The sequence below is a fragment of the Rhodofomes roseus genome (assembly GCF_022264815.1).
Source record: "Rhodofomes roseus strain CIRM-BRFM 1785 chromosome Unknown C8Q71scaffold_36, whole genome shotgun sequence".
Taxonomy (NCBI): Eukaryota; Fungi; Basidiomycota; class Agaricomycetes; order Polyporales; family Fomitopsidaceae; genus Rhodofomes; species Rhodofomes roseus.
The window spans coordinates 34,507-60,780 of record NW_025952992.1 but is presented as its reverse complement, the minus strand read 5'-3'; the positions used below and the strand labels follow the sequence as shown (position 1 = coordinate 60,780).

Genomic DNA, 26,274 nt, shown 5'->3' with positions numbered 1-26,274 from the left:
GTCAATGCAGATCATCTCATCTCACAATGCTTCCGTGCACTACTGTATCCACTGGCAGATAGCGATAGTCTCAAGTCCATCATGACTTATAACAGTTGTACATTCAGTTTTCATCCTGCAGCTTTCAGTAGTAATACAAAGGACATTATACATTCGTGTTTCAAACATCGTATGCAATGCGCGCGCCAACCCAGGCGTATGGGTAGTTGTGCTGGTAGAAATTCCGCAGAGTGCGGCGCTCAGCAAGGCGCGGAATCGTCGCATAAGAGCCGCCGATCTAGACAGATGGATGTCAGGCACAATGCAATGACCGGGTGACTGAGGCCACTTACCACAACCTGGTGCTGTCCGTCAAAGAAGTCGACTGAATAGCTGTACAGACATCGTGCGTCAGACACTGTTCGATTATCAGCGACCGAGGGAACATCGTACCCAGGGTAGAGACGCGACGGGACAAAGCCCTCATGCCTTTCGAGAACAGTGGACGTCCACTCGAACACACCTCCGTTGTGCCCCTTCCCTCCATCCCGCTCCCCTCCCGTCGTGGCTCTAGACGATTATCAAGAAGTTAGGCATTAGGCGTCGCTGGTGACACTCATCACTTACGGGATGGGGTGCCAGTTCCTAAATCCGACGTTTCCTCCGCCCTCATAGCCGCACTCGAACATGTCGAGGAACAGGCGGAGCTCTGGCTCGGTAGGGATGCGTCCGCCCTTCACACTCGCGTATGTAGACAAGTTGTCGAAGGAGGTGATAATGGGCCAGTGCCAGGCGATCTTGATGGGTACCGGGCCATACAGCGTGCGGACCTTGGATATCCCATGTCAACTTGGGCAACAGGAGAACAACCTCGAGAGAACGTACGTTAACTTCGCCGTTTATCTCGACCCAACATGCAGGCAGCTTCACAGCATCCTTGCCCTTGTCGAGGTAATACTCATAGAACTCGCCGTTCGTGACGGGGTGCCACTCGATCTTGAACTGGCCAACGTCGACCTGCCTCTTCGGATGCTCGTTGTCCCAGCCGAACTCGTGCATCGCGACGTCAGTCGATGCGTCGTCCGCCTCGTCATCATCGTGTCCGAATGTGACCGTGGCCGGTCCGAGCGTCACAGTGCGATTCTTCGGCTGGGGAGCGCGGTCCCATGACTCAGCAAGGATGGACCAAACGGGGGGAGTGAAACCGCTCGGGGGAATAGTACCGGTGCCAGCACGTTGGAGGAGCATGTAAAGAAGCGTCTGGGTAGAACGTTCGTTTATCAAAGAAAGCGCACTGGAGCAGATGCCTCACCTCAGCATGGAACGCCTCGTGCTCGAGGGTCATGAACAGTACGCGGGCCATCTTCCTCGTGAGGATGACCGATCCGGACTCGACGTCGTCATACAACTTCATGATACGCTTGCGCACCTTGCTCTGGAACTCGAGGATATCGGCGACGGAGGGCCAGTCCTCGTCGCATGTCGGTACCTCAGAATGAGACTGCAGAGCGTCAGTGCACGAAGGTTACGTCATGTCATGGACGCGACGTACGTGGCACTGAGTAGGGTCGTCCACGTTGGGATCAATTCCTCGCTAGAAAGTACGTCAGGATCTCGCTTGTCCGGCACAAGTAAAGCAGATAAATATCTCTGCTTTGTCCTTACTTCGAATATGTACTGCGACAGCCATCAGTCCAACCCTCATCATGCTGCGTCAGGGATCTCACCTTGAAGTGCGCCGGCTCGGTATCAGGCTCACCAAGGAGCCTGCACAGATGGATCGACAAGAACGTCGGAATATGCCCCATGTAGAACAGGCAAATGTGCCGGAGGTCAATCGGCTTTTGGAACAGCATCGACGGCGGGATCATCCGCTGCGTGATGAAGTCCCACGCGGCCCACATCGTCTGCCACTCTTCCAACGACGGCACGCTGAACGGCGAGCGCTTCGACTCGGGTGACGAGATGACGGGGAAGAGGAATGGGGGTCGCTCGAGCAGCCACAGAGAGTAACGCGACGAGCTGTCGGTCCAGCGGTGGATGGGCCGCAGGTTCGCTTCGATGAAGAGGCGATAGGCATCGCGGTCGGAGTACTGTAGTACGTCGGTCAGCAGGATGCATATTGAAGCACATGCCGTGTACGCCGTGAACATATACCTTGTGTGATACCTCGACCTTGACGAGTTCATCTGCCTTGAATGAGTAGACCGCCTTACTAACAGGATCTATGATAGTCTGATCCTCGACAGACTTGTAGAAAGCCTCATGCCGACCTATCCGAATGTAAGATAAGTTTGACCAGACGTACAGTATTGGATACGTACGCTGTTCTTTGTTATATTGGCCAACATAGGCCCACTTGTTCTCAACGAACAAGCCTTCATCGCCGAGTGCTTGCCCAGCGCCTTTCAATCCATTCATAATGAAAGCCTCAGTAACACCCTGAGGGTCATTGTACGCAGTCTCGATATCATTCGGGTCGTTGTCATGGTCCAAACCAAGAAGTATCGTGTCTCCGGAGCCGGGGCGAAGCGGCAGGGATTGCAAGAACGTAGCGTCATCGCCTCGGGGGAAGTTGCCCAGAGACGATCCCAAGAATAGGATGTGGAGCGGCGAATGGTCGCCCGGCGTCGATGGTGGAGTTTCGTCGGTCCCGTCGCTGGCCCCTCCAGAGGACGTCTCAGAGTTCGAGCTGGGCGACACGTCCCTGCCCGACTTGTCCAGCTTGTAATGCTCAGGGAGTCGAGCAGACACGCGGTCCATCCCAGTGCGGCCCTCGAGACCGCCCTCGCGGATGAACTTGAGACCGTCGTCGTACGTAGCGCACAAGCCGCGGGTGGAGACCTTGCCGCGGATCTGCGCCCCCACGTCGGACGCGTTTAGCTCTTTCAGCGTGCGCGCGAGCTCACGCTCCTGGAGATCGAGGGCGTAGTAAGTGATCGGCGACTCCATGGTGGGCGAAACCAGGTCTGAGAGGGCTGATAAGATGTGCGAGGTCTTGCGCAGCGCCCTGCAGATAAAGATTAGTCTCCGCGCTTCGTTGCTACCAGCTGGGGATCGAAGTTGGGGCTGAGGTGCTACTGGGTCACACGTGATGCTGGGATGTGAGGGATAGCCACCGTCGAGGCCCGGGCGGCGGGCCTCGACGACGGATCCAGATAGTGAGATAGACGAGATCGTCGATCTACGGACATAGCTTGATACCCAATGATAGAAGGTGATCGACAGAGAGAACCGGGAGAACCAGCCTAGTGCCTGGAGGAAGGGGAAGACGACAGGCGTAACGACACTCACCCGGCACCGAGTTCAACGACGACTTCATCAGACTTGACTTCACCGTCGGCGGCATGCATGACGCGAGCGATTCCGTCAGCGTGGTTCTTGAGGATCTGCTCCTCGGCGGAGAAGAGGTAATACTCGGGGACTTTCGTGGTGATGTCGTCGTACAACCTCAGGCCGCGCTCGTCGTACAGCAGCATGGTCGGTAGGGACTTCTTGCCCGTAGGCTGGGATAGTCCCTCGACGATCTGAGCGCGGATAGACTCCCCGCCATCGGAGAGGCGCTTGTCCGCGCGGACATTGATGATGTCGACGCTTGCAGATGCAGACGCCATGGCGGTGGGTGTGGGTGGCCAGGAAAGGGTGCGGGAGGTGGCGGTGAGGGGGTGAATGAGGCGGCAACAATGAGGAGGGGCCGTATTTAAGCAGCGCGGGTTGGCGGAGGGGTCGCGGTGACGCTCGTCTGTGGCGGAGGCGCCCACAGCGCCGGCGAGGGCGTTATGTAAGCAGATGGATGACATCAAGTGAGGGCGACGCCTGACAGACGCCTGACCGGTTCACTGACCGGCTGCAACTGCATCTGCCTATTCCTTGTTTCTGCCAGTCACCCGCCTCCGCGCTGCCATACACAGCACTCCCGGTCACACGTAGCTGGGCTTGGGTTCAGATCCGTGTACGACACTCCCAACGCGGCGGACACGCTCACCTGCGCATGAGGTAACCCAAGGGTAGCCGTCGCACATGTGTCCACCCAACGAACGTGAACGCGTAGCGAAGAAGCCATCTTGGGGCCTAAGCGGACAGCGGACGCTGAACGTGAACCTTTAGTCGAGACATCCGCCTGCAGTAAGTGTCGCCGAGCTGAAGAAGGCCCGCCCGCGGAACTGTTGGGCTAGGTTGGGCTACATCCAAACTGCATGAGTGAACAAAGTGGCAAAGCACGGTCTGCCGATCAACTCCTCGGATGTCGGTGCGCAATCACTGCGGCTGAGCAAACACTTGCAGCACCGTACCTGAGCTGCATCTAAACACGCTTAGCAGTTCAAGGCAAGCTGAGTAATCTCGTCACATCGTACAAACATCGCCGAGACAACCAGCGGCGTACCTGACTCAACACATACTCACGCTGCCTCAGTTGAACAAGCGACGAAGGCGGCTCGTAGAATATCCCTCCGCTCTGACGGCGCAACTACGTCGCCCTCACATCGTGCTATGCCTTCTGGACCCATCAGAAGGCGCTAACACTCGTTCATTGCTCCGCGAACCCGCGGCCTCTAGTCGCGTGTTGAGGCCTTGAGGGCCACGGATGCAAACCGACTGCCGTAAGACCTCACACTGGGGTCCAAATGTATACCATCGTGCGTTGGGGGAGAGGATCATGTTGGGGAAGAAATGGAAGCTAGCTGCGCGAGGTCACCGGGACGACGGCGACGAACTCGCGCCTACAGTTACCGAATCGACCTGCAGAGCTCCACGTAGGTTAGTCGCTCGTTGTGGGGCAGCGTGGCAGGTGAAGAAACCACTCGCCTTGTGCGACAACGCTCCGATGACTCTTTCGCGCAGCCAGCGAGAGAGTCGGCGTAGAGCAACCTCGAGGACGATAGCCGACCAAGATCCCGGGGCACTGCCCGAGTGTGGACAATGAAAAGATTACGATCTGACTGCCCGCAAGCAATCACCCAAGAGGAGATATGAACACGCGGACAGACCCGTCTGTGAGGCAATAAGTGGGAGCCTGTAGAGACTTACCTTGACGCCATCAACGGCATGCCACACGGACAGTCTGAATGCTAGATTGGCAATAGCCATGGGCAACGCTTAGCAAGGCATTCGATGATTTCGCCGACGAGCAGGCATCCAGACGAGACGTCCATTCATTAGTCAGTGCATAATGTCCGCGGAAATAATAACTAGTCCTTGTCTATCGAGACCAATTCGTCGGCCAGGCGGGCCAGCATATCGTCCGCCCGCGGATTCCTAGGAAAAGTCTGCCCGTCGCCCTTGCTACAGAACGACGCCCGCACGGCCGTGTCACCTCGCCGCCCGACAGAGTAACAAATGAAAGCACTCACCATCCGCCCCCTACAAGCAGCCGGGGCACCCACCCCCACGGCCGGTCCCACCCCATCACTTGCGCCCAGTTCTTCCGCCAGCCGACGTCGTATGCCCGTATGTGGAAGTGAGCGTCGCGGACGAGGCGCCGCTGCGCGTGCGAGAGCTGGTGCTCGAGCGGCGGGTCGGAGAGGATCTGCGCGTCGGGCGGCGGGCGCGGGAGCGGCGGGAGGTGGCGCAGGAGCAGGAAGGGGGACACGTTCTCGAGCGTGGTCTGGTTCGTGCTGTGGGTATGTATACGGATGGGGAACGGGAGGTCAGGTGGCGGTGAGCACGATGAGCAGTGAGCACGTCATTTGAAGGCGCACGCACGTCGTGAGGTATATGTGGTACATCCAGAATGACCCGAACACGAGGGCCATGATGATTCCGTAAAATGCGAGGTATATGTCGTGTAGTGGTGTGTTTTCGTCCTACGCGACGGTTGAATTGCTACTCGGCTGGAGATGGCGGGCGCTACTCACGATGGCTAATGGGTTGGTGAAGGCAAAATACACCGCTTGTACACACAGGACGGCAATGTATACAGAGAGAAATACAATGCAGGTGAGTAGATGGATGAAGGCGGCGTATGTGCGGTGACCCTTGGACGGTGTCAGGAATTTCCGCAGTCAGTACTGAGCAAGCGGACGCTGGACTTACAATACATCTGTCGCCGAGCCAATAACAATGATGATCTTTCCTGCCAGTCACTACTAACGTCCCGGCAGCATACACGGACGTAAAGACTCACCCATTTTGAGGACACACCTCCCGCACGTACTGCAATGGTGTGTCCGCTCGGGCTTAGGCGCGGAACACTTCCGGCACCAGTTGCCCGGCCGCTTGTCGTCCTCCTCAGTCGCGAGCAGCGCTTGCATGAAGCTCATGTCTTCCCGTTCGTCGAGGCTATCCGCTGCCTCCGCCATCCTCGGAGATGTGACGGGTCCGGGGTCGCGTGCGAGGATAAGGATGAGAGAAGAGAAGGCCAGGAAGGTGAGGGTATATGTGGCCAAGAGGTGGAATAGAAAGCGTGCGGGAGATTTGAGCACTCGGAGGTGGTAGTTGACGAGGACAAGCAGGAGGGAGGGGTGCGGTATTAGCATGAGTAGCACAGCCACTACTCGGGCTCTGCATGAGCCTTCGGTCTAGTATGAACTTGCAGGGCGAGACTCACGGAGCACTGGAATATAGTGAAACCATCGTTTCTGACCGCGAGGGCTAGCATCGTCCTCATCCTCGTCGTCCCAGTGGGTTGTACGCGGAGCGGGCATGTCCGGAAGGTGTAGCAGCGTGTTCCGTCGGACTTCGGTCATGAAATGAAAGCTGCAAGCTGGTGCGAAGTATCGCGGGGTTAGCGGGTCTAGAGAGGTGAATGAGAGTGGGTGAAGGCAATTGACATGGCCAGGTTGCCCTGCGGGGAGCAGTACTTTGAGCCTGTTGGGAGGTGGGAGACACGATCGACGCCGGCTACTCACTTGCCGGGTTCTATGTCCGGACACGCCGCGCCGGGGGCCCGTGAGAAACTACGTTCGACGACGCGGCTTTCAGCGCTTCGAATTCAGTACGCTCGGCTGCAGCCTACAATGTGGTATGGCCGACCGCGGGCCTAAGTATGCATGTTCATATTATACATACGGCGGATGCCAGCCATCAGGTCGACGTAACCTCGAGCATACACATCAGACCAACGGCGACAAGTACTGCTACTGGACTCCTGACGGAGGCGTCGAAGAGTGGATCTCATATGATGAGGGTGGGTGCCGCGGCGAGCAATCTCCTCGTACGTGGGTAGACAACCGTTGGATCCGGATTGGAACTGGGTGGGTTAGGGCCTGATTATGAACAATCCCTCGCGGATTTATTGACAAACAACAGCGGGTAAGCTGCATCATCGGCACGGTTCTTTTCTACCTGCCAGTCCTATATTGGGTATGTAGGCCTGTCGATGACGACGGGAGAGACGAAATTGTCGTCACAGAATGTACCTTGTCGGACGGTAAAAACGCCCTACATACGAAGGTACCACCATGGTCTGGAAGTTGAATTTAATGCCGATCGCCCAGCTTCTGCCACAGTCATCAGTCAAAAGACATCTCAGGAGATATTACATAAAACAACCTCAGTCGGGGCTCCGCGCTCAGCTTTGACTTGATAAATGGCCACTTGCGAGATGGCCGCTATTTACGTGATAGGATGCCTAGATCTTGGATCTGCAAAGTGTCGGGCCAGTGTCCTAGTGCAGACGCGATGCACCCAATGCAGTGAGCGACAATGATGATACAATGCACGCAACACTTACTGCCAAATCCCTTGACATGGTGTGCGCCTGTATGCTCCCATCGCGTCGTTGCAGGGCACGATTGGTGCAGCCGATACTACAAAATGCATCATGACAAGAGAACGAAGGAGAACGAAAAAGAGGGACATGTGCATGATGCCTCGTGAAGGGTCTTCGATAACAGTCGAGTGAGGGAGGGGGCCAGCCGCGCTCAGGACATTGACGGTGCTTGTCGCGATCGTGCCTCTTATCCCGAAGAAATTCTGGACACTTCAACGGCTCTCATTGTTTCTCCGCACAGCCTGGCTGCCTGAGCGGGCGTGGTTCTGAAAGAAATCAAAGACTGCGTGTGCGCAACGTTGGCCGGAACCGACACAAGACACTATATAGTGTCGGGACGTGCAAGTAGCGAGTGACACCCGAGTTTGAGTACTCAGCGCTCAGAGGCCAACCTGTCCCCATCGAGCGAGATAACTGGACGAGGAAAGTATGCTCATCATGGATCCGGAACAATATAGGTACTTATGGACGTACGTACTGGCCATAGCGGTCCGACCGAGCATTGGCATTCTGGACCCCGTTTACTAGTCAGAGGATGCGGCCACCACCGATGTGCGCGAGTAGGAGACACCGTGCAGACAAAGATATGATCACCGTGGTGGTCTACATGAGTCTCACGGCCCTTGTGAACGATGGTGGAACATATGACAGGAACAAGTTGGCGGTGACCGTGTCACGGTTGCAGTAGTACTTAGATCCAATCGGTCCGAATCGCAGGTCACGAGCGCGGTTTTTCGCAAGCGCCTCCGCATTGCTCTCACACCGCGGGCAAACCAGTTTGTTCGAACTCCGAAAACCCCTACGAACATCGGTCCCGCCTGGGAACCTTTACGGACTCCGAATATTGTCAGAACATGCTGCGAACATGATGCGTTTCAGCCGATTTCAGCATGTTCGGAGGCCGAACATGCGTGTTTTCGGCGAACATGCTACGAACATGAGAAATGTAGGAGCATTTTCGGAGTCAGTCAAGCTCTCCGAAAAGGTTCCCATGGAGGACCGATGTTATTAGCATTTTCGGAGCCCGAAAAACCTGGTTTGCCCGCGGTGTCAGTCTGCTCTGCGCCGCTGCCCGCACCAGCTCCAGGGCAGCAACGCTCCCCGCTTTTCTTGCTCACCTCTCTTCTTTGAAAATGACCGAGGCGTCCACCTCGACCGCCGCCAGAGCGGCACCCACGCCCGCCTCCTTCAACGACTACAACACCGCGCTGCAGACCGCCGCGCTGAAAGCGACCAAGCACGCCGCACAACTCCCCGCCGACATCCCCTTCCACCGCTCCGTCGACCGCGCGTTCGCTAAAGACATCGACACCGCCTCCGCGCGCGTCCTCGCGCTCGCGAACCGCCTGCTCGCGCTTGCGGCTACGACCGACTCGAGCGCCGCGGCGAAGCGGAAGGGGAAGGCGAGGCTGGAAAGCGAGGAGGATGTGGTAGACAACTTCCATGCGGTGGTTGTGGACTCGATGGACCAGCTGTTAGAGCGTGCAGTAAGGAGTGCTTTCTGTGATATCGCATGTTGGCTCTCCGGGGCGCGGGACTGACGCTCGGTCTGTGCTTGCAGGACATTCGTCTGGACGAGTTCCTGGGACGCTCAAAGCCTCCTGCGATCGCTGTGAACCCTGCGCAGCCCACTGCGCAGAAGGCGAAGAAGACGAACGCGCTGCCCGGGAGGCTCGACCCTGCGCTCCAGCATGCGTCTACCCTCACTAAGCCTCAGCTCAGCTTCAAGCGCAGACCGGACAACAACAATATGTCAATATGGCATCCAACTCTGAAGCACAAATACAACGCGCAGGTACCTCTTGGATACAACCTCAGAGACGATGATACGGAAGAGAACCTCTCCGGACAGAGCGCGTGCGTGCACTATTTTTTGGGTTCGCGCCTTTGGCTAAGCGATCTAGTAGCCTCCACCCCTACCGCTACGAAATCCGCCACACGCCCTACCCAGCACATATGTTCGCCTCCACCGCGCCCGTTCCCCCGCGCTCCTTCGATGCGACGCCCTTCACCTGGGTGTCCGACTCCGCCGCGTTTGACGCGATGCTCGAAAAGCTGCGCGGCGCGCGAGAGATCGCGATCGACCTCGAGCACCACAGCTACCGCACGTTCGCGGGCTTCGTGTGCTTGATGCAGATTAGCACGAGGGAGGAGGATTGGGTTGTGGACACCCTTGCGCTGAGGGACGAGCTGGAGGCGCTGAATGAAGTGTTCACGGACCCGAGAATTGTCAAGGTATGTGGGCTTGCGCTGAATTTCGGGGATACGAGCGCTGAGGTGGGCAATCCCAGGTTCTGCACGGTGCTGAGAGCGATATTGTATGGCTCCAGCAAGACTTCAACCTGTATATTGTCAACTTATTCGATACATACCACGCATCCAAAGTGCTCGGTGCGTATATCACATCCTTGTACATAGCACGCGAGTCTCACACAACAGCTCAGACTTCCCTCGACACGGTCTGGCGACTCTGCTAGAAATGTACTGCGACTTCACCGCCGACAAAAAGTACCAGCTCGCCGATTGGCGGATCCGTCCGCTTCCCGAGGAGATGCTCGCTTACGCGCGTTCCGACACGCACTTCCTCCTCTACATCTACGACAACCTCCGGAACGCGTTGCTCGACCGCGGCCAGAGCCAGTCGCGCGCGGGCACCCCTCCCTCCTCGCAAACTCCCCACGAAAGTCAGAGTCAGACCCCGGCGGCGCACGCGCTCGTCCGCGAGGTGCTCGCGCGCTCAGAGGAGACAGCGCTGCGGGTGTACGAGAAGGAATTATATGACTACGCGGAGGGGGGCGGGCCCGGCGGCTGGGATACCCTGGCGAAAAAATGGAACAAGGGCGCGCTGACGGCGGGTGCGGAGACGCAGGCGGGGACTGGGAGCGTGTACGCGGTGCAGCGGGCGGTGTACCGCTGCGTGCATGCATGGCGTGATCGGGTGGCTAGGGAGGAGGACGAGAGTACGCGGTGAGTGGCTGAGGGTGTCTGTCTCGGGATGTGCTCATTCATTTGCTACGTGCGCTTCAGGTACGTGTTGCCGAACCACTACTTGTTCGTGCTCGCGGATAAGCCACCGGCGGACATGGCTGCGCTGCTGTCGGCATTTCACCCCGTGCCGCCAGTCATCCGGCGGCGCTCGAAGGAGCTGCTCGATGCGATCCGGCAGGCGGTCAAGGAGGCGCAGGGTGCCACGAAGACTGCGCCGGCGGACGCGCGCGCCAACGCGTCTGTGGCTCGAGCGGCCGCGGCAGCCACAGACGCGCCGGACGGGGACATCGAGATGTCTGCGGCCGGCGAGGTGGCCCTCGATCCAACGAGTGCGGGGCCCGCGAGTTCCACGGACCTGTGGGCGCATGGTGCGTGCCTGATCTAGGGTCGTGTGCCTAGTTTGACTGACGCTGTGAATGTGCGCGGTTTGATAGCGTCGCGGGCGCCCAAGGCGAGTGCTGCTGCGGGGTCGGCGCTGCTCGACAACCCCGTCGTCGCGAGGGTGGAGGTGAAGGGCACTGCGTCGTTCGCGGCGGCGGGCAGTGCGCTGTTCGGGGATGCATCGAAGATGGCCGCGGTGAGTGGTGACGAGTTCGAATGGTGAACGGATGAGCTGATGAATGTGTTGCTGTTGTTGGTAGCGACCATCGGGGGCGCCGGTCAGCACAGTACGGTTCAGGGAGGTGGTTGCACGGATTCACGGGACCCTTGTGATCGCGCCGTCCGTGCCGCGCGCACCCGCAGTGAAGAGCTCTGGGTCGCCTGGGCCAGATGTGAGCATGGATGGGGGTAATGCTGCGGACTCGGGTCCAGCCCTGGAAGGGGCAGTCGAAATACCGTTTGTCCCGGCTGCGCAGCGAGGGCGGCCGGAGGCGGTGGAGGACGATTCGATTGTAGTCGTGGGGCAGCGGCGGGCGAAGAAGCGGAAACGGGTGCCGAAGAGCTCGAAGGACGGAGACGAGGCTGAGGCGGTGGAGGCGTTCGACTATGGCGCGGTGTCGAACATCCTGGACGAGGAGCCGGAGCCGGAGCCGGAGGACGGGGGCGCGAAGAGGCGCAAGAAGAAACAAGGTGCGTGTGGTTGGATTGTGCGGTGTGCGGTGCGCTGAGATGCGTCGGTGGTGCAGTTGCAGGATACCAGTACGGCAACTTCCCCGCGCCCCCGCCTGCGCGCGCGCAACCCCAGAGCGGGAACCAGACACGGACGTTCCGGTAGACAGATGGCGTCACATGCATGTTATCAGATAAGTAACTTAGAGCAATGATATGGGGAGCCGCTTACTAAGCGACGGCTGTTTGGCGGCTCCGGGCGGATGCCAAGCCCACGGGGATCGGGCTGGATCTTGCGATCGGGCCTGCCGGGGTGCCGGGGCATGTTGCGGGTGGCTGCAGCTTGGCTTGGAGCAGGCTTGGGAGGGGAGCTGGACGGGCTGTTCGCCGCGCACGACCTCCTGCGCCCCCACCACCACCATCCCCGGCTCAGCGCCCCCGCCTCGCTGCCGTCCCCCGCCGGCCGTGCTGATAATCGCCCACGTCCCTGCTCTCCTCGTCACGAGTGTCCGGCCGCCAAGTGCTGCGGCGGCACCTACCTGCCAATCGCCCAGCGTCTTGTCACTATACAATACTTACAAGTTGCATGACCGCCTTTCTTCCCTTCACCCTTTCTTCTCTCCCTCCCGCATGCAACAATGAGACTCTCCGTCCCCCGTCTCAACATCCCTCGTTCCCGCCCCGACTCTGCCATCTACCTCCCCCTCACACCCTGGGCGGCCACCCCGTCGAAGAGCTTCGCGGAGTACTCTAGCTCCCTTCTCCGGCGTCGCGGCACCCTCCTCATCTTGTTCGCACCCGCGCTCGCCCTTCTCTTCTACGTCGTCCGCGTCTACGTCGGCGACTGGGACGACTATGAACTCGACTACGACGCCCTTGCATCCCTACACACATCTTATATGCCCTTTCAGGTACCTACTCAGACTTATACCCCTCCTGTTGTACCCCCGATCCCTACTCCTCCTTCATATTCACCCCCGGTCCCGTCGTTCGTGAGCTCACAGAACGTGACATACCAGGTCTTCCCGGAGGACACCCCGCCGCCACCGACCCTCCGTCCGCACTCCGACCCGCTGCCCCAAGAGTGCATCGATGCCCACTTTGCGCAGGGCGTGCCCTGCTTCGCGCCCGGCGCGCCCAAGTTCGACTTTGTCTGGACGTGGGTGAACGGCTCGGACCTCCTCGAGCAGCACGCCAAGAAAGCTGCCATGCACAGCTACGACTCCAAGGATCCTTGGCGGCCGTCCACCGCGGGCACGCCTGACCGCATGTATCGGTGCGTATCGTGTGCCCCCTCGTCCCCGCCTCGCTTCTCGTGCCGACCTCGGTTCACAGTGACCATGACGAGCTCCGGCATTCGTTCCGCTCTGTGCTCGCCTCCTTCCGCCCGTACCTCAACCGCATCCTCCTCCTTACCTCCGACTTCCCCGAACCGGCCGCCCTCAACCTCACCCTCTCGGCCTCCTGGCGACTCTCACAGATCCCTCAGTGGCTCGACCTCGCACAGCAGACCCGCGCAGGCTGGAAGGATGGCGATGTCCCACTCAACATCATTCACCACGCCGAGATATTCCGTCCATACGTGGGCACCAACTTCAACAGGTACGTGCTGTCCGCAGTAGTGCGTCAGTGGCGTGGTGCTGATGGGAGTGTCCGCAGCCTCGCGATAGAGTCGCAGCTTGGCCATGTAAAGGGCATCTCTGATCACTTGTGAGTTCCCGCCTTCATTACCGTTGCTCGGGTCCGGCGGAACTAACATTACGCTGCGCAATGATATAGTGTTTACATGGTGAGCCATTAAGGATGTTCACGTCACACGGTTATTAATAGTTATAACCAGAACGATGATTTGTACTTTGGCATACCACTGCAGCCTGCGACGTTCTATACGCCTGGTGAGTACATCCGTTGTTAACTCGCGACGCATATACTCAGGCAGACTCAGCATACGGCATCGTATTGCACTTCGATCCCGGCCTCATGGTGCCGCCGGATCCGCCCACCGTCCTGACGAAGGGCGAGTGGCGGGGCATGGGCGAGTCAAACTACATGCTCAGTACGTCAGTTCCTTCACCCTCACCTGCCAGCCACTAATCGGCTCCCTCAGGTCAACGTTTCGGCGCGCGTCACCGACCGTACGTCATGCACCAAGCGAAGGTCGTCTCCGCGCCCATCCTGTCCGAGGTCGAGACGATCTGGCCCGCCGCGTTCGCGCGCTCCGCGAGCCATCTCTTCCGCGAGACGGTCGGCCCCGCCACGCCGAGCGACATCAACACCATGCTCCTCCACGCGCACTTCATCGTCGAGCGCGCGAGGGAGGGCCTCTTGTGGAGCTGGGTCGTGGGCAAGCACGGTGCGATGGACGACCGGTGGGGCGTCGATGAGGATAGGCGGGCGTGGGCGGAGGTCAGCGCGGTCGGCGTGAATGCGGGCGGCTCGGAGGTGACGGTGAGAGCGGGCCATCGGTATACGGTGGAGAGGGAGAGGGTGGAGAATACGCTGAGGGAGAGCGGGATGGACGGTGGAATGGGGAAGACGTCGTATCTGTTTTGTGAGTGTCTCGTTGTCCTTAGGAATTTGAGTGGAGGCTGACGAACGGACAGCCTCGTTGGACGGGTACGCATACGCTGGGCTCGGCTTGGGCGGGCCTTTCAAGCAAGTGACGCCGGATGTTGCGGAGGATGATCTCCCGACGTGCACGATCAGCTTTGATGAGTGCTTCCCTGGCTACTCGCGTGCGTCCGACGTCTTCAAGTACGTCGCGTTCGAGAACCCTCAGTGCGGCGACTGTAGTACGTATTCCTTTGTCCACGATTCATTCTAAATACTGACTGCTTTGCCATCAAGTCATCACCGCCCTCTCACGAGCCAGCGGGCCTCTCGGCCTCTCGACCTTCCTCCCTCCCGCAGAACGCCAGCTCGCCGACCTCTCCGCCAAGATCCCCGACAGATCCGAGCCGATACCTCACCTGCCGCTTGTGGCCCGCTACGACGACGGCGACTTCTCGTTGCGCGGTGTCATGGGCGCGTCGGGCGAGCGCAACGTGCGTGCGTGGACGCTGCGCGTGCTGCAGCGCTACCGCTACGTCGTCGGGAGCACGCCCGCGGTGTTTGAGATGCTCTTGGACACTAACCAGGTGGCGGCGATGCTCCAGCGCGTGAACGAGATGTCGGACACGGCGCTCATATGCATCAACGACGACGTGCAGAAGGGCCACGAGACGACCGTCGCGCCGCTCTTCAGTGAGTGGCAGGAGAACCGGTGGCCGAGCCCTGCGGAGTGGGAGAGGCAGTGAGCGACGCTGTCCGAGGCCGACGACTGAAGACCGGCGGGCACCCTCCCGGTCGAGCAGCGGCTCACTCAAGTAATCGCAATGTTATCGAGAAGCTGATGAAACCCGAATAGGAGAAAGGAATAATAATATTACTCACTCACAGTAGCGCTGCGCTGCGGGCGGTGGGCCTACGCTCATCGTCATCGATGTGGACCTCAATTTACTTATTCGCTTACCTAGCCCTTCGCTTACTAGTACCACCTCCTCTGCATCGTGCTCGTGCAGAGCCGCACTTGCCACTGACTACTACTGCATACCATCCTTCACGGACCGCTGCGGACTAGCACCCCTCATCTATTCGTGATCTCGTATATTCATTGACAATCAACCAACAGTCCCTTGAGTACCCACCAAACGTGTATAATACGGAGTACATGCGACTGCTGAGTAGCAGCATAGAGCAGCATTGTATACCGCTGTGTAACAACTCGTGTCGGCTAATAGATCTTGACTTGCTTTGCTTGGCGTTCTTGGACTTCGTCGGGTGTGCATTCCTTTCTCCGCTGCTGTGTGATCGGCCAATTGAGACCTCCGGACGTCGTTGGCTGCATAAGTCTGCATAGGTGCGCTGTAGATTGACACCAACCTCATGGTACATGCGAGGTCTGACGTATGCATATGGAGTTGAACCAAGACAGAAGGGCCACGGCGGCCCACCCCGTCGTCCATCTGACGTGCGATCCCGCGCCGAGAAATATTCGAGCCTTGGCTTCGAGACGAGTCGTCCGAGCGGTCGGAAGACAGCCCCACAACCTCGAGCTCGGAAGCGCCGTCGTTCGTTCGAACCATGATCTGGATGTAGCAGAGAGGACCTGGATGAAAACATGCACGGTAGGGTAGCTTCAAATCGAACCATACTACTGTATGTGCTATGTACAAGCACAATCACAGCTCAGAAGTTCCACGTCGCTGCGTCGACGGCCTTTGCTTGGTGTCGAACTTGGGAAACCTGCACGATGTGCTGGACACTGGTCAACCTCCGCCACAAAGCTCGGTTACTCGACGCTGTGCAATGCCATTTTGGTGAAAATTGGTACTCATGTAAGTGATTTCTCAGGATGGGTCTCACATTATGGAAGAGCTGCAAAATGCACTGATCTCCCTCGAGCCCAACTCCAGTCCACGCTCATTCTGCCAGGGTCCCAGTCTGGTCCCAGCAGGCTTCAGTTCCCTGGGACGTTGGTCTCACAAGACTCAATGCGGTTTGACGTTAAGGCACACAGGCTGATGGATCGCACAACGCCTTCGAGTCGAATCAATAACAGACAGGTTGGTTCCGAATTACCTCCGCCATTAAAGACGCGGACAGCCAAGGAAGCATGCCGTGCACTCGACCACTAGTATACCCCAGCACTGCGACCAATGCGGAGACATCGTAATCGGTATGGACAGGTGGCATGCTTGACGATTCTCGCTCTGCTATCGACACCAGGCTCTTGTCAGACAACAGGGTACAGAACAATTGACGACTATTACGGAGACTCCGTCACGGGCCAGAAACCAGTGTATTCGGAAGGTTGGAACTATGGACCCACCTGCAGTGATTGTCTGGTCCGTCCCTACGCGGCATACACCTTTGAAGGGTCATGGCACGACGTGACCGCATCGCCCACGGACACATCTCCCAGGAATGTTACTCTCACATTCAACGGTGCGTCACGTTCACTCTATGCGTCCACGAATGGTCTATATCTATTAGCAGGAACGGCCATTTGGGTCTACTGTATCATACCGAACTACATCCCGTACGCTACGACACTAGTTGACCTCAGCTTTCAACTGGATGGCCTTGGACTCGCCACCTACTACGATGTACCGAATCCAAATGACACCTACTGGTACAACGCAACAGTCTTCAGCAGGACAGGCCTGTCCAATGAGGTGCATACCCTCGTGATGGTCGTCAATGGAGAAAGGAGCGCCTCGTACGCCGCGTTCGATTGGGCGGAATATTCGTCAGTCATTTCTCTGATGTCTCTCTCGCAGTAGACTGACAGTGATCGCTACCAAGATATGGCGAAAATGCGTCTGCATCGAGTGAACCCGAGGCGGTAGCATCCTCCTCTCACCACATGTCGGCGGCCATACCTGGAATCGCCGTCGCTGGTAGTGTGGCCCTCCTCATTCTCGGTTGTGCGCTTGAGACGCTATGGCTTCGGTCTCGCCGCCGTCGACGACTCGAGGCTACGCGTGCGAACCTTGTAGGGCTCCCTGGCGGCACGGCTGAAACCTCTGGAGCACCCCAGGCAGCCGACGGTGTCAGCGCGACGCAGGCGGAGTCTCCCGTGGCCCCCCTCATGACCCAGATGGCAGCTTCCAGCATGAGCACACCCGCGGCGGCAAGCTCTGCATCAGAGCTCGAGATTGTGGAGGTCCCGAGATGAAGGTAGATGAGATGCTTATTCTACGGTTCGAATCATGCACTGACGTCTCGTACCCTGACAGACACAATTGGGTTGTTGTGAGGGTCAGCCTGAGATCGAGAGTGAACGGTTGGCATAAGTAGTCTAGGTGGTCGGACCATTGGCCCATCGTGTCGGTGAGGCCAAGTCCCGCACCCAACAGAAAGGAAGTAAACAAAAGAATAGACCCAACGATCGTCCCCAAAGTGCAAGGGCTGGTAACGCCATACCAAAGAGAGGGTGTCGCTGCCGACAAGACCTAGGTTGCGCATTCACTCTGACAATCTGATGCTACAAGCTCGAGGTCAGCTTCATACGGCATACTATAGCCAGACAGTAAGAACATTGTCATTAATTAGCAGGGCGTACGTAATGCGACACAAAAGAAGATATCATACAACTGAATTTGTACACACATCCAATCCGAAAGTCCCATGAGGATGACTACTGTAAATGCGAGAACTCACGGATGCAAGAATGGCCAACAAGACTAGGAGGATCATACGATAACTTTCGTGTCAGCAACCCTTCACCTCCGGGAGCCGCATCATATTTGGAGACTTGGGGGCTCCGGATCAGTCGGTGAGCGGGGAAAGTCGGACTTGCCGACATTGAGCAGGAATCGCTCGACGACTTGCTTCCCCCGTCGGAGGTTGGATAGCGATATTCGCTCGTTCGGCAGATGCGCCTCGTCCTGGAGAGATGTCAGCATATGTGCAATGCGCGTTTGGCGTCGTTCTTACCGAGCTCTGACCAAGAGGTAGATGGAGCGCGTGGCACGCAAACTCCTTCTCCAGGTAAGGCACGGATGGTATAGACTGCATAACGACCGATCAGTACTCGGTCAGACTGAAGGACAATGCCACGACTTACCCCTCCTTCCCGGATACGCAAAGGCTCGACACCCCATTCTGACTGAACTGCGGTCTCGAGAGCGTGGAACCAGGGGCCCTCGAGGTCTCCGAGCCACCAGTCCGCTGTATGTTCGATGCTGACCTATGACGATGGCAACCAGGGTTAGTCTAGTCTACAAGAACCAAGTATAATCGAGCGCACCTTGAGCTTGTTCGGTGACTGCATCTTTTCGAACGCAGTGACCAGGTGTTCGCGGAGGCTGTTCGCGATAGTCTCGAGGTCCTGGTCAGGCACGATGCGCACTGAGACATGCGCTTTGACTGTAGCAGGGATGACAGTGGAGTCTGCGAACGGTGCTCAGCGCGACTACCGTCACACAATTCTTCAACAACTTACTTCTTGGGCCAGAGACCTCGACGTTATGCACGGTCAGCGACGGTTCACGCCAGCGCGACGCCAAAGAGGCAGCCGGCGTCTTCGTGATGTTTGCCAGAGTAGAGTAGAGCTGCGTCTCTTGCTCAGAGCAGGGCCGCACGCTGTCATCTGCACAGAGCGAATGGGTGGTCCGGACATCACTTAGGCGATAGACTGACTCACAGAAGCGAGGGATCGACACTGTGTTATGGCCGTCTGTCAGCGTTCCCAGAAGCTTGAGCCTATTCGGTGTCGGGGTCAGTGTGGCCCGAAAGGTGTTCACAATTTTCACTCACATATCGAACATAGGCTCCACTGTCACACCGCCGTCGACACCGGAATGGCGGTCGGGCCCTTCGCTGGAAATCTACACAGGACATAAGCAACCAAGCTCGCTCATCGACTCGTCCTCGACGATGGACCCACCTGGACATTGCAATGCACGACGCCGCGCAAGCCATAGGTGATGCACGGCGTGTCCTCCGCGATCCACGTGGAGTTGCTACGTCGATCCACCCAACGTCAGAACCTTGTCACATCCGCGCGAAGCAGAAGCACAGCACGCGCTCACCTCACAAGAATAGCATCGATAGGTCCGATCGCATTCTGTCACCGCAACAAACCACGATAACCTTCAGCTAACGAGAGTCTATCACGGATTCTCCGGCTACAGACCTTATTTCGCTTCACTGCCTCGACGAAGCCCCCGCTGCCCGCCTCTTCCTCTCCCTCGATCAGCATGACCAAATCCAGGTCGAGCGCACGCCGCCCGAGGAGCTCAGCGGCGGCGCACGCGACGGCCATAATCGGGCCCTTGTTGTCCGTCGCGCCGCGTCCGTACAGGTAGCCATTCCGGCCTGTCAGCGTGAACGGATCGGAGTACCACCCGCGGTGCGACGCCGCAATGACGTCGTAGTGACTGAGTAGAGGAGACAATCAGCGCTGTGTCAGTGGCGGAGGGATGGCGCGACGAGCTGACGCACCCGTAGAACAGGATTCGTGGCCGCCTGCGCTTCGTCTGGTTCCCACGGAAGTTGCCCAGCACGAGCGGGTTCGTGTTCTCGCCCGTGGGCAACTGCGTCCGAGGCACCGACAAACAGGCACCGCGTCAGCGTCTGCACGATGAAATCCGTACGCTCGCACAAATCGCGCGGGGTACCGCGGATCGTGGGGCAACGGGAAGGCAGGACGTACCAAGCAGGCTTCGGCGCCGAGCTGCGTGAAGCACTTGCGCAACCAGATCGCCGCCTGGCGACAGTCCTCGCGATGCGCCGGGGAGCAGCTCACGCTCGGGATGGACACGAACTTTGAGAGCCCGTACACCATCGTCTCTGAGACGCGTCGCGTTAGCAAGCCAGATGACCACTGGCATCGGAAGACGCGCACCGTTCCCAGAGTCGCCCCATTCCATGTCGACGTCGGTGACGAGCGACAGGTGTGCGCTCTTGCGGAGTTTCGGCGGCTCGACTTCCCAGATCTGCGAGTGCGTCCGCTCACGGTCAGGTGCCCGTCACTCGCGCTTTCGCACCGCACAAACGCACCTTCATCTGGTCGTCGTTCGCGCCCGTCACGAGCGCGAACTTTGCGTTGTCCGGGGTGCCGTCCAGAGGGGGGCGGTCGTCGGCGGCCGCCGGCGCGCCGAGCCGCGTGACGATCGACGTCAGCACGATCCCGGTGTGCGCCTTCCACGACGCGGTGTGCTCGAACTGCGCGGACCACCGCTGACGCCATTCATCAGCCCGCGGTCTAGGGCGGGAGAAGCGCCTGACATACCTGCATCTCGCCATTCGCCAGGCAGACGTAGAGATCGGACTTGAGCATGCTGAGCGAGAGGATGTCGACATTCTGGACCGGCGGGAGCCGCGGGGTCAGTCAGCGGTGCGGGGAGCGGAGGGGATCCCTCACCTCGCTCGTGATGAGCACCCGCACGAGCGTGCGCGTCTCGAGGTCCCACACCTTGAGATGGCCGTCCTGGCAGCCCGCGTAGACGGTCTCGCCGCGGACGACGACGGCGAGCACCGCGCCCGTGCAGCACTCGAACGTGTGCAGCAGGATCGGCGTCGGGTTCGCCGGCGCGAGCTGCCACAGCTGTCGTGCCGCCATTCAGTAGGATTTTGAGTTGCGCAGTTGAGAGTGGAGGGGCACGGGAGGATCGCACAGCCAATCAGCGCGCGCGCTTTGGGTGCGACGGAGAAATGAAGGCACGGACCTTGACGGACTCGTCGCCGCTCCCTGTGACGAGCTGCAGGTCGCGCCGCTCGTTCGCGCTGTCCAAGGGCGCGTCGTCGGAGCCTTCGCGCACGCTGGGCACGAGGGCCATGCAGTAGATGTACCCGTAGTGCGCGGAGTAGATCACGTTGCAGGGCTCGACTTGCAGGATGACGAGCGGGCGGTGGGGCGAGGGATCGCCCCGCGGCGGAGACCCGGACGTACTGGGCAGCGACGAAGAGGAAGACGGGGGCGTCGGCGGCAATGAGACTCCATGGGCGGCCTGCGATGCGTGGAAGTTGGAGTACGTGGGGTTTCGCGCGAGGAGGTCAGCGGGGCGGCGGGTGTATTGCGGGTAGCTGTCGAAGAACTTGTGTACGCGTCGAGCGGAGGTAGGCGTTGAGCGCCCGCTCGGTATCGGGTCGTCGTTCGTGAATTGGACGGAGGAGGGCGAGGTCGCCTGTGTGTGCAGGGCGGACGGAAAGGTGAACCATTGGAGGGAGGTGTCTTGGCAGCCAAAGTAGAGTGTTTGGAGAACGGGGCACCAGACGAGGGAAAAGAGGTCGCCGGCGTCGGTCTCGCCGTGCGGATTGATGAGGTAGAGGGGCGTGAGGGTGCGCGTGGACCAAACCTGGAGAGAGAACACGGATGGGTGAGCGAGTAAGGGACCGAGGTGGAGTGTACGCACGCGAATTGTGCTGTCGCCTGCGAGGGCAACACGGCGGTCGGGTCAGCATGGGCGGCACGGCGAGCAAGCGCGGGGGCGCACCAGATGCACTAAAGAGCCATTCTTTGTCTGCGGCGTACTCGAGGGCGAGGATGCTGCCGGTGTGTCCGCTGAGCGTTGCCTTGAGCTTGAGGGTGTCTTTATCCCATACCTGAGTCATCGGTTAGCGGTGCACACAGCGACGCCGAGGACACTGACTGAGATGTCTCCGGTGGGGCCTCCGCTGAAGAGATGACTCGGGTCGGCGGCGAGGCTGAGGACGGAGTTGCACTCCTGGCGGAGGGTGTGGAAGAGCCTCGGGGGACGCTCTGCGGCGTCACACGGGCGACTGAGGGACGCTGTGTCGGTGCGATCGCGGTAGGGGTGAGCGGGCTGGGGGTAGGGCGCGAGGACGCACATGGGGACACATACGGTGAGGGATGGTCGGGCTCGGCTCCGGTCGCATTTAAGGAGACGGCAACGGACGCAGTGGGCGTGGCGACGAATGGAAGGAGATGGATTGGCGGGATGAAACGCAGTCTGCCCACTTTCGGAGCGCGAGGAGCAGTCTCCCTCTCGCTCTCCTCGCAGTGGCTGAAGATCGCGTGCAGCACGCGACAGGCGCCCAGTCGTTCGCCACCCACGCGCCTCTTCGCCTGCGTTCGCCATTCTCTCCTCACCGCACCCAGCCCCGCCGTCGCCTATATCTCCCTCGCCGACACCCCGCCCGCCCACTGCAGCCCCAAGCTCGCTGCGCGCCACGGCCGCCCGATGGTCTACGCGTATTTACGCAATGATACGTACGCCCTCGTATCTCTTCGCGATCGCCCGTCGCTGGACACATCTAGCTCCTCTCCGGATCTCTCCTTCGCGCGAACATGGCTCCGGGAACTGGCTCCTCTGCGCCCATATCCTCAGACATCAATCCGTCAACAGGCTGGACGTCGCTGCAGCCATCGTTGTAGCCTCCATACCAACTGTACGTCAACCACGACTACATCCAGAAGCTCCAGCGTCCGCGCTGGCTGGCCTTGACAGCCATCGCTCTCTGCCTTCCCATCTGTCCCCAGTGCTTCTGCTCTCGCGTCTCCTCTGCATCCCCCGGCCTCTATCTCCGCCCCCGTCTCGCTCCCGATCGGGTGTCTGCTGGTGCGCACCCGTGTCTAATTCGGACAGCTCTCGGTACGCATCGGACGAGGTAGCCTCGTGCACGCCCGATGGCATTCGCGATGGACATCCCCCGAGTAACCTACGAGATGAAGTGTGCGCGTTCTCCCGGCCAGGCATCCGCTGCGGCTTTGGATAAGCTATACCGAGCGATCGCACCGATGACAGTGGGATCGTCGGCAGTCTCCCTTTGATCCTGCGCCTCGCACACAGTAGATGGCGTGCAAGCACGCCAGCTTGCGTCTATATCGCCTAGTCGGCGAGCATCGCATGAAACATCCCTGGCCGAGGAACTGTCACATCCGTGGCGCGAGTTTCATCAGAGAGGACCAAACCTGTAGTCTAGGACGGCACGATGTCGGCGTGTACTCTCTAATCAATCCGAATGAATACATGGTCGTATATGTAGTGGCAATACTATTCGTCTGGCAGCGTGAAAGCAAAGTGTTCTGGCCGACCTTTGACAAATATGGCCCTCGACCGGGGTTACAAGATATGAGTTGTTGTGTGATAACGATGCTGTCCTCTATTGTCGTACGGAGAGAACGTCGTAGGTATCGCTACCGGTGTTGTAGAAGTGCGCACGTGACATGACGCGTTCAATCTGGCGTGAACCTGGAAGCGCCCACTTTGCGACTTTGAAGCGGCTGCCTCTCGCTCAGGTCACCGCATACACACTCACTGGCAGCTTTCGACTCACTATGTCGGTCCCCAAAGGCCAAGCAGAGAAAGACAAAGTGCGTCTCTGGGTCGCGTACCTGTAGCGTGTGCTCACCCTTCATCTGCAGGGAAACGCCGCCTTCAAGGCGGGCGACTTCCCCACCGCGATCGGGCACTACTCCGCCGCCATCGTCGCGGACCCCACGAACCCCACGTACCCGCTCAACCGCGCCGCGGCCTACCTCAAACTAGGCAAGTGCGTCGTCTCTCACATCCCCCTCGTCTCCCGCACGCAGAACTCACGGACGCGCCTGTCCTCGCGGCGCACAGGAACGAAGATGCCGAGCGCGACTGCGACAAGGTCCTGACGCTCGACAGGCACAACGTCAAGGCGACCTTCAGGCGCGGCCAGGCGAAGGCGGCGTTGCAGAGACTCGCGGAGGCGCGCGCTGGTGAGTGGCCAGCACGCTGCAGCCGTCGCGTGCGTCATCTCATCGCGCCAGCTCCGCGGCGCAGACTTCTGGAAGGTCCTCGAGATCGAGCCTGCGAACGACGCGGTGAAGGCGGAGCTCAAGAAGATCGAGGACGCGTTGAAGGCGCAGGGCGTGCCAAAGCCGGTCGGTGCATCCGCCGTCTCCGCTCTGTATCACGGCTCTTGACTTTGAAAGTGTAGAAAAAACAGCCTGTGGATATCCCCGCGCCCCCGCTGGCTTCAGGGTCTGCACCAGCGGCCGCCCCGAAACGTCGCCGAGTCCCCATCGAGATCGTCGAAGGCCCCGCGCCTTCGACCTCCAAAGCTGCAAGTGCAACCGCCAAACCTGCAGACAATTCGATCACACCGGTATCTTCTCGACCTCTGACAGACTCTGTACAGGGACCATCTAGCCCCGCGCCGAAGACGTTCCAGAGAGCGAAGGAGGCGCGGACAGCGGCGAGGCCGGGCGTCGGGGGCGGGATATTCAGACCCAATGGGGAGCATACGATCTTTGGCGAGAAGCAGAAGCAGACATCGAGTCCGCCTGCGGCCGCGCCCTCGTCGCCGCATACGACGCAGACACCAGCGCCCGCACCAGGGCGGAAGACGAACGGAGCGCCGCGGAAACCGCCCAAGACGCTGTTTGAGTTCTCGGGAGAGTGGGAGAAGCAGCTATCTGCGGAAGATCGGTGGGACTTCCTGAGTGTGAGTAGCATTGTGTGGATGCCGTGATATACGATGGCTGACATCTGTTGTAGGGCATATCGCCGACAGCGCTGCCATCTCTGTTCCAGTCTTCTCTGGAGGCACCGCTCCTCACGAGTATCGTGGATACCTTACGAGACGTGCTGACCGCACATCCAGAGGAGAAGACGCGGGAACGCGTTCGTGAGTATATGATTGGTCTGTCACGCGTGCAACGATTCAGCACGGTGGTCCTGTTTATGAGCGTGGGCGAGAAGCAGTCAGCGAAGGAAGCCTGGCAGCTGCTGGGCGGAGGAGAGGGAGAGAAGGCCTGGGGTGTCAGCTGATGACCTGTAGCATAGTCAAGGTACATCGAATTGCCACCGGCGGGTATGCGCTTCGCATCTGCGGGCGATCTCACAATAAACGAGCGCGACGTCAATGAGCGTGGTGATCTGGCGTATCGGAGACAACGGGGAGTACAGCGTTTGGGCGTATAATTTAGTGCGGAGGCCCGCTTGCTTGCGATACATCAGCATATAACGTACACCGCGTACATCCTTCTGATTGCTCCCTCCTCGTCTCCTACCCAGGGACCCGCTCCCGGCGCACGCGATCGCACCGGATGTGCAGCGCGGCTGCCTCGTGTGACGGTGCAGCGGACGGGCGGGCGGCCGCCTCACTCGCCGTCATCGGCGGGGACGGTATTGTCCTCGTACCACTTCTTGAGCCATGCTTCTGCGACGTTGTACTCTTTCTTGACGCGGCTGAGGAGCGGCTCAATCTTCTGGAGCGCGGACTCGTCGGTTAGGTCGGTGCCGGTATCCTCGTCGCGGAGCTGGCCGTAGTGCTGGATGCGCTCACACGAGGCCTGCACGTGGGCGACGCCGAGGGCGGCGGAGGAGCCTTTGAGGAAGTGGCCGAGCGACGAGAGCTTGGTGAGGTCTTTTGCCTTGCTGTGTGGGTGGGAGCGCGGTGAGTGAGGGCAGCGCGGACGAGCGGGCGGGAGACGCACTAGGCCTCGTCCATCTCGCCGAATGTGGTGTTCGCCTGGGTGAAGTAGGCGGTGACCATCTCTTTGGAGAAGTCGTGGGTATCGTCCTCGTCGAGATCGAGGATCTGGTGGAAGGTCTCGAGATCGATAGTGCCCTCCGCTGCCTGGAGGGGGTGAGTGCGGGGATCGGGCGGACGCAGCGAGACGCACCTCTGTATCGACCGCATCGACGGCATCGGACGCATCTGGGGCGGCTGGGGACTCGACGGCGGGGGTTGCTTCGCGGGCGGGGGCGAGGGAGGGATGGCGGGATGGCGGGGCTGGTGTTGCGGCCTTGGACGTTGGCTCGGGTGCGGGCTCGGGGGCGGGGGTCGCTGCGGGCGAGAAGGCTGCGGCGAGTGCGGGGGTGGGCGAGCGGGCCTTTGCTGGGGCGTCCGCTGGGGGCATGGCGGTGGTGGAGGAAGACGAGGAGGAGGACGAGGAGGAGGGCCGATGGCAGCGTCGATTATCGCGCCGAGTTCTGGCCGCGGTGCCACAATCCGCCGCCGAGTGCTCTGCCCAACCACCCCGGCCACACCAGATGACGTTGCGCCCCTTTTCGTCCTCCCCGTTGCCTTTTCTGGCCACGAACTCGTCTTTTTCCCGC

General features: G+C 59.5%; 8 protein-coding genes across 8 annotated transcripts; 4 read left to right on the top strand and 4 right to left on the bottom strand.

Annotated features, from left to right (window-relative positions):
* Window positions 1-81: 81 nt before the first annotated feature.
* C8Q71DRAFT_789256 (uncharacterized protein) lies at window positions 82-3,702 on the bottom strand. The gene is made up of 12 exons (XM_047925253.1): window positions 3,274-3,702; window positions 2,304-2,989; window positions 2,137-2,252; window positions 1,707-2,072; window positions 1,645-1,656; window positions 1,532-1,573; window positions 1,292-1,480; window positions 865-1,239; window positions 607-809; window positions 433-549; window positions 333-372; window positions 82-277 (listed from the first exon to the last, which is right to left on the bottom strand). Exons 1-12 carry the CDS (start codon window positions 3,591-3,593, stop codon window positions 161-163), a joined length of 2,583 nt encoding a protein of 860 aa, XP_047773079.1. The 5' UTR covers window positions 3,594-3,702; the 3' UTR covers window positions 82-160.
* Window positions 3,703-4,995: 1,293 nt separating this feature from the next.
* On the bottom strand, window positions 4,996-6,807 carry C8Q71DRAFT_789253 (zf-DHHC-domain-containing protein). The gene is made up of 7 exons (XM_047925252.1): window positions 6,527-6,807; window positions 6,104-6,469; window positions 6,013-6,047; window positions 5,835-5,954; window positions 5,683-5,783; window positions 5,331-5,594; window positions 4,996-5,262 (listed from the first exon to the last, which is right to left on the bottom strand). The coding sequence occupies exons 1-7, from the start codon at window positions 6,663-6,665 to the stop codon at window positions 5,169-5,171; spliced, it is 1,119 nt and encodes a 372-aa protein (XP_047773078.1). The 5' UTR covers window positions 6,666-6,807; the 3' UTR covers window positions 4,996-5,168.
* Window positions 6,808-8,823: 2,016 nt separating this feature from the next.
* Window positions 8,824-11,894, top strand: C8Q71DRAFT_717962 (uncharacterized protein; the record flags this gene model as incomplete). Its single annotated transcript, XM_047921206.1, has 9 exons — window positions 8,824-9,177; window positions 9,252-9,547; window positions 9,595-9,925; window positions 9,982-10,081; window positions 10,135-10,657; window positions 10,718-11,050; window positions 11,078-11,255; window positions 11,320-11,755; window positions 11,806-11,894. 9 exons carry the CDS (start codon window positions 8,824-8,826, stop codon window positions 11,892-11,894), a joined length of 2,640 nt encoding a protein of 879 aa, XP_047773077.1.
* A 364-nt stretch (window positions 11,895-12,258) lies between these two features.
* On the top strand, window positions 12,259-15,184 carry C8Q71DRAFT_395080 (uncharacterized protein). Its single transcript, XM_047918290.1, has 9 exons — window positions 12,259-13,004; window positions 13,064-13,330; window positions 13,388-13,438; window positions 13,508-13,517; window positions 13,569-13,623; window positions 13,674-13,784; window positions 13,836-14,279; window positions 14,332-14,520; window positions 14,576-15,184. Exons 1-9 carry the CDS (start codon window positions 12,367-12,369, stop codon window positions 15,022-15,024), a joined length of 2,214 nt encoding a protein of 737 aa, XP_047773076.1. The 5' UTR covers window positions 12,259-12,366; the 3' UTR covers window positions 15,025-15,184.
* A 1,241-nt stretch (window positions 15,185-16,425) lies between these two features.
* On the top strand, window positions 16,426-17,052 carry C8Q71DRAFT_717841 (uncharacterized protein; the record flags this gene model as incomplete). Its single annotated transcript, XM_047921193.1, has 2 exons — window positions 16,426-16,714; window positions 16,763-17,052. The coding sequence occupies 2 exons, from the start codon at window positions 16,426-16,428 to the stop codon at window positions 17,050-17,052; spliced, it is 579 nt and encodes a 192-aa protein (XP_047773075.1).
* A 960-nt stretch (window positions 17,053-18,012) lies between these two features.
* On the bottom strand, window positions 18,013-22,068 carry C8Q71DRAFT_727906 (Zn-dependent exopeptidase; the record flags this gene model as incomplete). The annotated part of the gene is made up of 20 exons (XM_047921906.1): window positions 18,013-18,159; window positions 18,209-18,283; window positions 18,339-18,461; window positions 18,522-18,664; window positions 18,717-18,863; window positions 18,918-18,976; window positions 19,031-19,101; window positions 19,161-19,236; window positions 19,306-19,340; window positions 19,410-19,653; window positions 19,718-19,809; window positions 19,929-20,065; window positions 20,121-20,211; window positions 20,276-20,455; window positions 20,508-20,579; window positions 20,640-20,822; window positions 20,944-21,573; window positions 21,631-21,647; window positions 21,712-21,820; window positions 21,868-22,068. 20 exons carry the CDS (start codon window positions 22,066-22,068, stop codon window positions 18,013-18,015), a joined length of 2,832 nt encoding a protein of 943 aa, XP_047773074.1.
* A 1,448-nt stretch (window positions 22,069-23,516) lies between these two features.
* C8Q71DRAFT_863017 (uncharacterized protein) lies at window positions 23,517-24,981 on the top strand (the record flags this gene model as incomplete). Its single annotated transcript, XM_047928109.1, has 6 exons — window positions 23,517-23,552; window positions 23,604-23,731; window positions 23,806-23,927; window positions 23,992-24,092; window positions 24,149-24,655; window positions 24,709-24,981. 6 exons carry the CDS (start codon window positions 23,517-23,519, stop codon window positions 24,979-24,981), a joined length of 1,167 nt encoding a protein of 388 aa, XP_047773073.1.
* Window positions 24,982-25,313: 332 nt separating this feature from the next.
* On the bottom strand, window positions 25,314-26,264 carry C8Q71DRAFT_851575 (histidine-phosphotransfer domain HPT domain-containing protein; the record flags this gene model as incomplete). Its single annotated transcript, XM_047926765.1, has 3 exons — window positions 25,839-26,264; window positions 25,650-25,792; window positions 25,314-25,590 (listed from the first exon to the last, which is right to left on the bottom strand). The coding sequence occupies exons 1-3, from the start codon at window positions 26,073-26,075 to the stop codon at window positions 25,314-25,316; spliced, it is 657 nt and encodes a 218-aa protein (XP_047773072.1). The 5' UTR covers window positions 26,076-26,264.
* Between the last annotated feature and the right edge of the window lie 10 nt (window positions 26,265-26,274).

Bases quoted from the DNA above. Each gene is read 5' to 3' on its own strand.
- C8Q71DRAFT_789253 (XM_047925252.1), bottom strand. From the start codon at position 6,665: ATGACCGAAGTCCGACGGAACACGCTGCTACACCTTCCGGACATGCCC. The intron at 5,955-6,012 runs GTAAGTCCAGCG...ACACCGTCCAAG, and splicing joins GGCTCGGCGACAGATGTATT to GGTCACCGCACATACGCCGC. The intron at 5,784-5,834 runs GTGAGTAGCGCC...ACCGTCGCGTAG, and splicing joins TCACCAACCCATTAGCCATC to GACGAAAACACACCACTACA.
- C8Q71DRAFT_789256 (XM_047925253.1), bottom strand. From the start codon at position 3,593: ATGGCGTCTGCATCTGCAAGCGTCGACATCATCAATGTCCGCGCGGAC. The intron at 2,073-2,136 runs GTATATGTTCAC...GACGTACTACAG, and splicing joins AGGTCGAGGTATCACACAAG to TACTCCGACCGCGATGCCTA. The intron at 810-864 runs GTACGTTCTCTC...GGGATATCCAAG, and splicing joins AGATAAACGGCGAAGTTAAC to GTCCGCACGCTGTATGGCCC.
- C8Q71DRAFT_395080 (XM_047918290.1), top strand. From the start codon at position 12,367: ATGAGACTCTCCGTCCCCCGTCTCAACATCCCTCGTTCCCGCCCCGAC. The intron at 13,331-13,387 runs GTACGTGCTGTC...GAGTGTCCGCAG, and splicing joins GTGGGCACCAACTTCAACAG to CCTCGCGATAGAGTCGCAGC. The intron at 14,280-14,331 runs GTGAGTGTCTCG...ACGAACGGACAG, and splicing joins GAAGACGTCGTATCTGTTTT to CCTCGTTGGACGGGTACGCA.